The sequence below is a fragment of the Lichenostomus cassidix genome, chromosome 3, assembly GCF_008360975.1.
Source record: "Lichenostomus cassidix isolate B80296 chromosome 3, HeHo_3.0, whole genome shotgun sequence".
Taxonomy (NCBI): domain Eukaryota; kingdom Metazoa; phylum Chordata; class Aves; order Passeriformes; family Meliphagidae; genus Lichenostomus; species Lichenostomus cassidix.
This window is the reverse complement of record NC_139483.1, coordinates 105,792,295-105,805,279: the sequence shown is the minus strand read 5'-3', so window position 1 is coordinate 105,805,279 and position 12,985 is coordinate 105,792,295. Positions and strand designations below refer to the sequence as shown.

The 12,985-nt window shown below is 40.2% G+C and overlaps 1 protein-coding gene across 7 annotated transcripts in view; it reads left to right on the top strand.

The window, feature by feature from the left end:
- ITSN2 (intersectin 2) overlaps positions 1-12,985 on the top strand; it is an 80,327-nt gene that overhangs the window by 30,191 nt on the left and 37,151 nt on the right. For 5 of the 7 annotated variants that reach the window (XM_085056990.1, XM_085056994.1, XM_085056988.1 and 2 more), the window contains exons 3-12: positions 784-876; positions 2,562-2,625; positions 4,119-4,282; positions 5,553-5,750; positions 6,073-6,169; positions 7,809-7,951; positions 8,876-8,939; positions 11,119-11,256; positions 11,347-11,432; positions 12,447-12,709. In XM_085056990.1, coding sequence (XP_084913116.1) covers positions 784-876; positions 2,562-2,625; positions 4,119-4,282; positions 5,553-5,750; positions 6,073-6,169; positions 7,809-7,951; positions 8,876-8,939; positions 11,119-11,256; positions 11,347-11,432; positions 12,447-12,709 — 1,310 coding nt within the window. Of the gene's footprint in view, positions 1-783; positions 877-2,561; positions 2,626-4,118; positions 4,318-5,552; positions 5,751-6,072; positions 6,170-7,808; positions 7,952-8,875; positions 8,940-11,118; positions 11,257-11,346; positions 11,433-12,446; positions 12,710-12,985 lie in introns of those variants that run through there. The other 2 variants (XM_085056993.1, XM_085056995.1) reach the window with 2 other exon arrangements.

Below are 12,985 nucleotides of genomic sequence, written 5' to 3'. Positions count from 1 at the left end.
CTTAAAAAACAAACCCAATTATTTCTGGCAAACTGCTTTTCCTGCAAAGGACTCACACCCTGACCTTTATGCAGCAGGTTGGAGCATTTCTGAAAGTCCATGTGGTTCTGCCTGGTATTACCAGCACAGCTCTGTAAACACAGTTATTCCCCATAATTTCCCGTTCCTACTCTCAGGCTGTAATATTTTACGCTTCATAAAGTATTGAAAAATATGAAGTGGAAATTGCATGCTGTTTAAAAAAATACAGCCCAAAATGTCACTCCTTGGTCGGACAAAATGAAGATATTTTTGTTAGCAGTCCCACATTTGTTTTCAGAGTGTTGGCAAGGCAAGTATAAGTCTTTTTGGCAGCTGGAGGGTGTTAACCCTCTGCATGAGAACCTGAGTGACACCGAGTGCCATTTGTTCATCTGTGAGCCAGGGGAGAGTTTGGCTCACACCGGGGATGGTGAGACACATCCTGCCCAGGCTGCAAACAATCAGCAGCGACAGGAAGCTGCTTTGCACCAGCTTTGACAGACGACAGAGCTTGTTTGAAAGCCGAGGGTGAAGCAGTCTGGCTGGGGGATTGTCTCAGCTCAGCCTGCACATCTGGGAAGCAGGTTTGTGTTGCATAACCTCCTTGCCAAACTGGTAGGAGCTGGGTGTGTCCACATCTAATTTTGTCTCTTGAGAAAGCCAGACTTTTATTTTGCAAGTGACGTGCTTTATTTTTGAAAGTTTTCAATCCCTTTTGTTGTTCACTGTTTTTTTGTTGGTTTGTTTTGGGTTGTTTTCCAGGAGGTCCAAACATATGGGCCATCACCTCCGAAGAGCGGGCCAAGCATGACAAGCAGTTTGATAGCCTTAAACCCACAGGAGGTTACATTACAGGTTGGTCTGAGGCTCTGCATTACACATTAACTTCTGTGTACACATACCTCTCTCTGTAAAACAGTTTGAGAACTGCATCCTATTTCTAGCCCTTTATTGTGTGACTAATAACCATATTCTTCAGGCAAACAGCCACAGGTTATTAGTAAACTTAACAAGCTTTCCTCTGAAGTCTGGCACAGAAATGCTGTTCTGTTTAACCCTGTCACTTCTGCAGCCACCAGCTGTGTGCTCACATTCTGTATAGTTTCAGAAACCAGAGAAAACCAGGCACAATCTGTGCTCAGATGGGAGGCTGCCAGGGAGCACTTACAGTAGCTATTGTGGCAAGTGACACCAAACACACCAGAAGTGGCTCTCAGTCTGTGGAGAGAATGCTGTACTGTTAGATATCTTTGTTTGGGAGGAGGAGGCAGGGAGAGGGATGCTGACAGCTTGTCCTTGTTAGCAACTGCTTGAAATTTATTACCCGTTGGGCCTTCTGCGGGTTCTGGGTGGACTGTTGGCATTTTGCAGGGGCCTGCTGTCAGTTCCAGTTGCATTCAGCTGCTTCTCCTCTGAAATAATTGGGTCACGTTGCTATGCACCTCAGGATTTGCAGGTTTTAAATTTAAGAGCTGCTTGTGATATCAAGAAAGACCCAAGTTCATTGGCAAAGATGTCTTAATTTAAGAATGCCCTGTTCTTTTTGGGTAGGTGGGCACTAAAGAGCAGCCCTGATGGCTCCTACCTGCCCAGCTATCCATTAATGCCTTGCCTAATTGCTCCACTGGCCCTGCTTTTCCTGTTTAGGGCTGGAAAGGACTGAGGAGAGAGTGGGAAGTTGTCTGTTTGGAACATGCACATCCTCTGGCTAAGTGGCACCTAACTCCTGCTTTGGCCAAACAAAACTGGGAGGTTGATGTTTACTTTACCTCCAGCTGAAAAATATGCAGTCCCAGGGACTACCCTTAGGCCACACCTGGGCTCATACCTGCACCTACATCTGCAGGCTTTGTTATTTATTTGGCAAATGCTTGAAATAAAAGGTTGTGTATGAATATAAGGGAAGAGAGAGCTGAGGGAGTAACTTGAAGTCTTGGCTTTAAGCATCTGTAATTCACTGAGATGTAAGCATAAACACACTGTCCCTGTTTTGCTGTGTGTGCCAGTTGATGTGGAGCTTGGTTTGGGGATTGCACAACAGTTCCCATTCCCTTACTGAAATACTGAAATAGTGGGTGTTCTCTGACAGAACAGAGTATTATTTAGAGCATGGTATTTTCCTGGTTTTTCTAGAGACACGATATTGGCTCAAGTTAGATGGGATAGAGGAGAAGGAAAGAAATATCATGTTCATCCTTTCCTGGATAAGTAATTGGGGCAAGACTAAATTTTCAGTCATTTTTACTTCTTTAATTATTGCATCTTTTAACCTGTTGGCAGCTGTTGATTTGTGAACCCTGTAAAAGTTTTTACAGCTATCTGAAGTCACTTCTCAGAGCAAAGACTGGGAATTATAGAATACATAGGTATCTGACAATCACTGTCACCAGCATTAAAAGCTGGAAAAAAAAAACTCCTGGAAAGCTTGGCATTCAGCATGGGGATTTCTGTCAAAAAGCTGATCCCCCAAGAGAGTGCTGAGCTCTTCAAAAACCTGTCTGTGGTGTGAAAGTCTGTCTTTTTTTCCTTGTTTATCACAGGTGATCAAGCACGTACCTTTTTTTTGCAATCAGGTCTACCATCTTCAATCCTTGCTGAAATATGGTAAGGTATTCTTTACTGTTTGCTTTCCTTTTTTTAAGATAGGAAATGCATAGCATTCAAGTACTGCATTTGGTGTGTTTTGTTTCGCAGAGGCTTTCAGCAGTCAAGGTAGAAAGTGTTGTCTGAATAATTGTTTTAAAGTTACTAAATTTAGAGGAAGGATTCAGCTCATATATGTAGCAGCAATTAATTAAAAACCAGTAATTTTTACATCTTTATGATGTTATTTCCAATTTGATCATGCTGAACACAGCCTTTTTAAACTATATTAGGTGCTTGAAATACACTGAAGGTAGGAGACAAGAAAAAAATCTAAAATCAGAGAAAAAGTTAGTAGAAGGATAGTTGTGATATGTGAGATACCAAGCAGCGCTATAATTCAGGAACTGGAAAAAGTGCTGTTCCTTTCAGCACTTTTGGTGATTTCAACACTTGGAACATTTTCTTCTATGCAACCCCTCAATCCTCACTAGAAAACTATGTTGATTTTGGGGCTGTTACTTGGCTGTTACCAAGACATACTTGTGCTTAAAAGACACATACTTGAGGCTCATTAAGAACAACTTTAAGAAAAGGAATTAAAGAAAATAACTGAATGCAAATTAGTCTTTTCTTCAGATACATGGAATCACAGAATTGTTATGGTTAGAAAAGACTTCCAGGATCATCAAGTCCAACCAGCACCACCACCATGTTCAGCACTAAACCAGACACTGCTGTGCCTGGAAAAGAGGGGCAAGGAAATTTTTCTGTGAGGCCTTGGTGTTTTATACTGAACAGTAACAGAACCAAAGGAAAAATGTAGCTTAACATTAGTCTGATTTTTTTTTTTCCTCCTAATTTTATTGACATTATTGTGCTTGGTCCTTGCATGCTTAAATGTTAATAAAATTTCATATTATCTGTCTGACCAGAAATGTTGTGGTTATGTATGCATTGTCACATATATTTCCTGTTGTATTTATTTGGAGAAGTGTCAAAAGGAAGACAATTGTGGATATCTGGCTTAGATAACCCCACCACACTGTGAATTAATGAAGTTTTTATAGCAGTGAAAAGTGCCTTTAGCAGGTTTCTGCATCCTCCTGTGTCTTGTTCCAAATTCTTCCAGTAATTCCTTACCCTACCAAGGATTCATTTAAAGTAATTATTCTGGCTAGGAGCATGGAAAAAAGCATAGTAGAGGCTTGCAGCAGAGGCAACAAGTGTATCCACTGGGCAGGAGACTTCTGCTTTCCCAAAAGTTTTCCTGCTTTCTCAGGAATTAAGTATTTAGTATACAGTAACTTCAAAACTGAAGTCTGCAGAAGTGGGTGTTCAAACTTCTCAAATTTCTGAGCATATGCATGGTGTCAAAAGTAGAAAATTTACTTTGCAATAAGTTTCTTATTTTGCCACACAAAACCAGTAAATAAATTCTGTACAAAACCTTCTCACTGTTTAAAAAATTGAATTTCCATTTCTTCTCTAATTTTATTTTATTTTGTTTTAAGGACACTATCAGACCTGAACAAGGATGGAAAAATGGATCAACTGGAGTTCTCTATAGCCATGAAACTCATCAAGCTGAAATTGCAAGGACAGCACTTGCCTTCCGTTCTCCCTCCTGTCATGAAACAAACTCCAGTGTTTTCACCACTAATGTCAGCTCGCTTTGGTACTTATGAATATATAATTACTTAGTGTTCAGAGGTAAAAAACCATAGTTAATTGCAGCCAAATAAAAGCATTAATCTGACCATGAAAGTTTAGTAAATCAGTGGTGGAAAAAACCAGTATATTCTGATTTAGGAAATTCAACAGGTCACTTTCTTAATATTTTTGATAATTTGATTCTTGGAAGACTTCTAAAATAAAGAAGAATGTTTACTGAATTTTGACAAGAATGTCATTCACATCTGCCATCTGACTTGCAGGCTCTCGTTTTGTACTGGTGATCTTTTTATGTCTCCCCCCTACTCAATCACCTATTTATACTTGGGGGTTTTAAAGTTAAGTTTAGTCAAAAGTCAAAGTTTTGGTAGAACAGAAATTTTTTATATTTTTTCAAAATGAATCAGTTTGTCTATTTTGGTTATATGATTAACTGAATAGAATTACTTTGACTTTTTTTTTTCCTGATGGTGTTTGGGGATTTAGTGCATGCTTGTTACTGTGTTATTTTGTAGAACAAAATACCCACAGTTACTTCAGCTGGATCACAAAATGAGTGCACACTTCTATGCTGAAATTAAATGTATGCATATATTAATTACATACATGATTTAAAATGCCTGCCCATCACCAAATCCTGTGTGTTTGGGTACAAGGGCATGCATTTACAGGGAGCTGTGGTTGGCATACAGTTATCTCTATGAACTTTCCATCATCTCACCAGCACAAGATGCACTTGTCTCCCACAAGATGCAGCCGGTAATTCAAGTGCCCTTATTTGCCTCAGGCAGCTGCCTCTAGAAACCCTTTGCTAAGCAAAGGTCCCTAATAAGGACTTCTCAACCCTGTGGATTCTTCCAAGGCTGATACTTGGAAGAGACTTTGTTCAGAAACAGCATCAGTTTTTCCCTGTAGAGGATTGTCACAGCTTTTGAGGTGTGTTGTAATTGTCTCTCAGGGCCCAGGCTTGTCGAAGAACTAGGTATAGCTGCAATTGTAGAAAACCAGATCTTATTCTGTTGTGAAGTACTAGCTAAACCTACCTCGAGATTGAATTTGCTTATCAAGAGTTTTCTTTTTAAATTCCTGTTCTTCAGTATATTTTCCCCTGTGAGCTTTCATGTCTAAATTTAGAGAAAAAGTTGAGCATCTGTTTTAACTCATTGCATTCCAGACAGCAGTTGCTTTGTGTAGTTTCTGCCTGACATAAGGGACACAATTTCTTGCTGAAGCCTCTGCAATGTTAAACCATGAACTGTTGGATTTTGCTCTAGGAATGGGTAGTATGCCAAACCTGTCCATGCCAACGTCCATGTCTGCGATCACACCATTAGCTCCCATGTCTCTGACCTCCATGACTTCCATTCCTCCTTTGGTTATCTCTGCTCCCCTGGTGCCTTCTGTCAGTACCTCCTCATTGCCAAATGGAACATCCAGCCTGCTGCAGCCTTTGTCCGTACCTTTCTCCTCAAGTAAGTATAGCACAGTCCAGTACTTGCTTCCACAATTGTGAATCTTATTTTCTCTATGGATTATTTCAGACAGGAATGCTAACACATGCATGAGAGTTAAAAAAAAAACAACAATTACAAAAAAACCCCAGCAGAAAACCCTACAAATTATTTTTCTGCAAAGTTCACATTTGTTGATTCTGTTCTAACTAGTTAATCATAACAACAAGACACTGATTTGCTTTTCGTACTTCTGTCAAAGTGAATGTTGATTATAAAGCATTATCTTATACCTAGCTTCTTTGCAGTTTTGGGGTTAATTTTTTGCTTCTGTTTGTTCCAGCCCTGCCACATACTGGTTCTTTAGGCCCCATGGCAGGAGGATTTGGTGGTTCCAGTATGCAGAAGGCACAGTCCCTGATTGATTTAGGATCTAGCAGGTATGAAAGTTAATTTTAAAGTCATTGGATCTTAAGTGATATACCTTCCAAAACTTAAGGAGCATTTCTATTTTCAAAATATATTTTTTAAAATTAATCCATCTAATATGACCTACCAAGTCATATACATTCTGGTTTCATATGCACACTGAGTAATATTTTCAGTAAATCTGGCAGAATATCCAGAGTAGGTGAGGAGGTCAGATGAGCAGTGCCAAAAAGAAGGGAATGTACCTCATTAGAAATAGAAACAACCTTACCAAGCAGTTATAAAAGCAATGTTCATGCATTATGTGCTCATTCATTATTGAGGGCACCATGTAATCAGCAGACATGTAAGAATAGGATTTGTTATCAATATTTATGTGTGAATTTGTTTTCTGAATCTTTGTAATCAGTTGCTGTGGTTCACTGATTTTAGAACTTTGCCACAGACTAAAGTGAGGGACTGGGCTTATCTATCCAATTGGGCATCCTGGGGAGTCTCCCAAAAGATAGTCCTGAGGGCACCTCAGCCCCAGCTCAGTTCCAGAAGTGACTCAGAGGCTCTTGCAGTTCCTTGCTGTCTATTCAGAGCATGTGGGGTGCATGGTCTGGGCTCCTCACACACCTGATGTCAGCAGATGTCTTGTAAGGTGATGTAGGTACGGCGTGTGCCTGGAACCATCTTTTTTTTGGTTGGTTGGGTTTTTTAATTGGAAAGCTGTCTTGTGCTGGTGCTGTACAAAGGAGCTCTTCTCCAGTATTATTGTTGGCAGCATTTTCACCACCATGTTGTGTCATTCCATGCTGGGGATGTCAATCCAGCATTGTGCTGGAGAGGCTTTGTTTTTGTCAGCATTCTGTGTTGCCTTGGATAACATTCCAAATAGTTGTTTTTTTTTTTTTTTACTTGATAGAGCAGGGGATTACCTTAAACCAGGCAGGCTGGATGTGCCCAGGTTTGATTTTCAAAGATGGGACACTGAAAATGCTGGGAGTTGTAGATGGCAGTTTGATGGGTATATCTAAACCCTTCATCAGCACTATTCTGCAGAAACTGACTGAGGTAGAAAAGCTCCACTCAGCATCTCATTGTCAGTAACAAAAAGAAGAGGTAGAAGTGGAACACAGAGGTGGACTATGGTGGCTAAAACAGCTTTAGACGCTGCTTTTGGTTATGAGTTCATCAGATACATCTTTATTCTCATGGTTATTCATTGACATGCTTCTTAAAATTACATAAACAATGATCCAACACTCTTAGGAAAGTTGAGGTGTTTTCCTGTGGTTTCCTATATTATTACTTTGCAGTGGTAGAATGATCAATTATGTGCATAAGTGCCTGTGATACCAAAGGAACAGGATTTTCAATTCAACTTGTTGTTTCCTTGTAGATATGTCCCTACTGTAAAATTCCATATTTGTGATGAAATTATTTGTAGCAAGTTAGCAGAGGGAGAAGTTTGTGGAAGTTGTTTCATGTTACTGGAAGATGCTGTATATCTTCTGTTCCAATGCCTCTTTATTAAGCCAAGTGCTTCAGAGTTATTTCTTTATCTCTCTTTCTCTTTTGGTTTTCTTTTAATGTTTGGTTGGTTGGTTTGGTTTGGTTTTTTGCTTTGTTTTCGTTCTCTTTTCTTTTGAAATTATATTGCAGTTCAAATTCTTCCTCTAGTGCATCACTAGCTGGGAATTCACCAAAGATAACGTCCTCCGACTGGGCAGTTCCTCAGGCCTCCAGATTAAAATACAGACAGAAATTTAACAGTCTTGATAAAAGTATGAGTGGATATTTATCAGGTGAGTATGACATTTGGTATGGACTAGGAAAACCAGAGTGTTTTCTGCCTCTGAACATCACAGGCTGAGGGATGGAATGCCAGCTTGGGATTTGGCTTGCATGTGAAAGAAAAGCTCAAATGTTGGTGTTAAGACCTGTGCAGGAGAGAGTGGGTTTCAGCCAGGCAAGGAATGGACATAACCATCAGTTCATTGACTTGAGCTTTGTGTTAGACCTGGAGGAGCCAAATACACTGGGGAAGCTGCAGCAGCTGTTGCAGGGAAGAGGAGAAGCCTGGCAGTGGTGGGATATGACCAGAAGAGTCTGAGAACCACAAGGCTGTGGAGTTCAGCTCAGTGAATTCAGCAGACATTTTTCAAGCATCACTCTTTGGACTGAGACTCTTTTCTTGTTAAAATGGGGGACATTCACAATCATTTTTGTGCCATGTGCTCCTATATATCTGTATTAGTCAGTGCTTAGATACTTGGGATTTATCTTTTGAAATAAACCACTTGGGGAAAGACACTGCAGAATGGCCTTGTTCAGTCAATTTTGAGCTGAAGGTTTCATCGACCTGCCTAGAAATGTATCTGGTTCTTTGGTACCAAGGAAAGCTTTCCAGGTGCTAGCTCAAGGTTTAGCCAAAACAGTCAGCTGTGCTTTTGTGACAGCTGAGGGGATTACCATAAAGACCCATTTTTCATGTCAGCTTTTCTGTTAGGTGCTCTGAGTGGGAAAAAAAGTACACGAAAATACTTACATCTTCATTGTGTTCAGGTTGTAATGCCTGTTGTTAAGCTTGGAAGTAAAACCAACTGATGAAAATGGATTAGATTAATATTAAAAATAAACATGCCCCAGTTCGTGACCCATTTTTTGTCTCATGTGGAACTTTGAATAAAGTGTTTATTTTTATTGAAATCTTTTACCCTTTCACAAAGGATTTCAAGCAAGGAATGCCCTTCTGCAATCAAATCTTTCACAGACTCAGCTGGCTACTATTTGGTGAGTTTAGTTACTGATTCAATGTGTTTATGGTGTTAGAAGAGCAAATGTACTTTATTAAATAAGAAATTATAAAGACACCTCATAGATCTAAAATCATAAACAGAAACTAAGCTGCTAGTTAAACTAAGTTTATTCACTAGTTACATTTCTAAAAGGCAGCTTGAGATAATGTGATTTTTCACTCTGTGTGTGTTTGTTAAACTCCATATAACAGAAGAGATGCTATCTTCACTTTCTGATTCAGGGATGCACTCGCTGAGCTGAGGGCTTGTTCCTTTCAAAAGCAGGGTTCTGAAATCTAGGTTGTTAGTTTTAAAGTATGGAGGCAGATTAAAAATTAAGTAACCCTTCAGCTTTTTTAAGTTTTCCTGCAGTTTCCGTAAAGATATCCGCATTTTACATGTTTGTTAGGACTTGTCTTATTGTGCTGATGAAAGTGGTGAGATTTGTCTGAAAAGCTTGAATGATCTGCCTTGCTAGATAGGGTAGTTTAGGTTACACCTTCAGGCAAAATTCAGATGTTATACATGAAACTTAGTGGCCCAGCAGAATTCACAGCAGCTTACACCTCCTCTTGAGTTCCCTTTCTTCTTCCTCTATCCCAGGACAGTCATTTGTTTGTCTTTAACAGCAGCAAAGCTCAGCTTGTTTGGTTGCATGCTGTGAAGGCAAACATGGAGTGTGGGGTTGCATTTCTCCTTTCTGGAGTCTGGGGGAATAAATCAGGTGTGCAGTGGCTGTTTTCCTTCTGGGTGCAGAAAGGTATGAGGAAGGTATCAGGAGCCAGTGCAAGGAGCTCTGTATGCCCCTGTAGAGAGAAATAACAGCCCAAATTTCAGTTTTGCCATAAGAAATTAACAGTATTTCTACTGTGTGCATATTCACGGTAATTGCTGTAATAATGGTTCCCTTACATGTGAATAGTGCTGGTATGTGAATATAACAAAAATCTCATTTCATCATCTCCTGCTTTTGTTTTTCACTGTGGCATGTGTGCTTGTGATGGGGTTTTTTATGGTTGTTTTGTTGTTTCCTTTTTCTCTTTCATAGGTTGTTTGGGGTTTTTTTTAACTGCTTTTTTAATGTACTTTTATTTGGCATTTTGTTTATGTGCAGTCTAAGGACACATTTCTGCAGTTCTATCTATTTAGGTACTTCTTTGAGAGAGGCTCCTGGTTCCTTGCATTTCACTGGTTTCACACAAACACCCACCCACCCACCCCACCATCCCCCAGCTGTGTGGGAAGCATTTTGTAGGCTAATATGGTCACCTTCTCCTTAGAGGGGGGCAGGTGATCCTTTTCCTACCCACTCCAAGGTACTGTGGGCCAGCTCATGTCTTCCCTGCAATGTCAAGGAGACAGAAAGGGAAAAAAGAGCTCTATGCAAAGGTTCCTATTATAGAATTTGATGTAATTTTATATAATGTTTTCTCCAGCTTCCAAAAAAAAGAAAAGTGGTTTCTAGCATTTTGAGCTGGTGAAAAACAGTCCTGGATTCACTTTCCAGCTCTTTTATTGGTGATGCAATGAATCAAGAGATACCTCTTACCCTTTCCTGTCTGTTTTTCAGTATTTTATAGAAATTTAAGAGAATTGGGATTTTTCAGGCTGGAGAAGAGAGTTTCATTGATGTTGAAAAGAAAGCTTCAACTGAAAAGAGGCTACAAGAAAGATGGGGAGAGACTATTTTACAAGGGCTTGGAGAGACAGGACAAGGGGGAATGGCTTCAAATTGAAGGAGAGGAGGTTTAGATTGGCTATTAGGAAGAAATTCTTGACTGTGAGGGTGTTAAGGCCTGGCACAGGTTGCCAAGAGAAGTTATGGCTGCTCCATCCCTGGAAGTGTTCAAGGTTGGGATGGATGGGGCTCTGAGCAACCTGTGGAAGTGGAAGGTGTCCCTGCCCATGGCAAGGAAGTTGGAACTGGGTGGTCTTTAAGGTCCATTCCAAGCCAGACCATTCCATGATTCTATGATCTGAATAACAGTATGATTAAACAAAATAATATCTCCTTTCATCAATTATTTATGTTATTAACTGTAAGCATTTTTACCAAAACATTTCACAGGAATTGCCAGTTTTAAAAATTGTTTTCCACAGTGCCTTGTTTCAGCTGTCATAAATGAGAGATTGTGGTGTTTGGTTCTAATTGTGCTGCTGTTGAACCCCTGCAGGTCTCTGGCTGATATAGATGGAGATGGGCAGCTGAAGGCTGATGAGTTTGTGTTGGCCATGCACCTCACAGACATGGCCAAAGCTGGGCAGCCACTGCCCCTGACCCTGCCCCTCGAGCTGGTGCCACCTTCCTTCAGGTAATTGCTGAGGGCAGTGAAATGTAATATATTTAACATAACTGTGCTGTTGCTCTAACAGTGGTGGTGGTGTGTTTTTTTTTCCTGCAGGAGTGGAAAATACACTGAAAACATAAATGGAACTCTGCCATCTTACCAAGCTGTGCAAGAGGAGGAGCCACAGAAAAAACAGCCAGGTAAAACAGGGTTCAATGTTCTTAATGTATGGGGCTGTTTTTGAAGGACACTGAAACGTTTAGAAAGTGGAAGACATAGTCAAATCCATGGAGAGCTTCATTTCAGGAGCTAGATCCCTTTTAACTTGCATGTTAGAAAGGTTGTTAAGTGGATGTAGTCAGCCTGTTACATCTAATAGAATTGAGAAGGCAGGGACAGAGGATATTTTTAGCTGTAGGAAAGGAAAAGTGTGCTGATTAATAATGTATTCTGGAAAATAAACCCTTCATGGCCAGACACTGTCATGGCACGGCAATTTGTTTTCTTAGTTGAAAGTTCCTGGCATTATTGGACATTATGTAAGCAGGGGAGTCCAGTGTAGTTCAATTCTCTGAGAACTGGAAGCAATCTGAACATAAATTCTATTACTGACAATGTTACAGGCACAGTGCAAGACAGGACTTGCTTCTCTTTTTGGAAGGGTGGTTGCTGGGGGCCTAAACTTTTCCTTTGTGTCTCTTTTTATCCTTGTGTGCAGTAATTGAGCTTGATCCTGTTTTGGTTTTTGATAGCTCTAACTCCAGGAACTATTACAGGGAACACCCTTAAAAACTAAGCTCTTTGTCCATGTGTTAATGTTTCCTCCACATTGGAAAATCTTTTTAACAGCAGACTGTCTTCTTCCAGCTTATAAAAGCTGTTCTTTTATGTTTTCCTCTAGCATTCTTTCCTCTTTCATTCTTTAGAGTTAGAGGCTTTCCTGTAACATTCAAGTCATTTTTGTGGTCATTTTTAAACTGGAAATTTTTCTTCTGTTTTTTTCTTTTTTCTTCCCCAATTGGAATAAACTTAGGAAAATTTAGAGGTATTTTTGGACAGAAAAATAATACTTTAACAAATGCAAGATGCTTACATCATTCCGTGACTGAACAACCTGAACTTGCCAAGTATCTATCTTTAGTGGCATGACTGAGGTCCTTGTTTGAGAGCAGTGTTTTGCACAGGGCAGAAATAACGGCCTTTCCTTGTTTCAGTGACATTTGAGGACAAAAGGAAAGCCAACTATGAGAGGGGAAATATGGAGCTGGAAAAACGCCGCCAGGTCCTGCTGGAGCAGCAGCAGAGAGAGGCTGAACGAAAGGCTCAGAAAGAACGGGAAGAACAGGAGCGAAGAGAGAGGGAACGCCAGGAGCAGGAACGGAAGAGGCAGCTGGAGATGGAAAGGCAGCTGGAGAGACAACGAGAGCTGGAGAGACAAAGGGAAGAAGAAAGGAGGAAGGAAATAGAGAGGCGGGAGGTTGTTTTCTTAACATTATTTTTTAATGCTCTAAGGAATGTGTATGTGCATACAGCATCCAGGATTTGAGTGCTGGCTTTGGTTCTGTCTCCTGCCTGGCTGATGTCAGGTTGTCTCAGAGAGAGGACATCATTTGTGTCTGTTACAAATGCTGGTACAGGTTAAACATTTTCAGATACTTCGTAGGACAGATTAGATTTTCTTCAGCATATTTCTTGCATTTTTGCAAGAATTTGTATTCCAAACAAGGCTGTGCTGAATTCATAATTGATAACA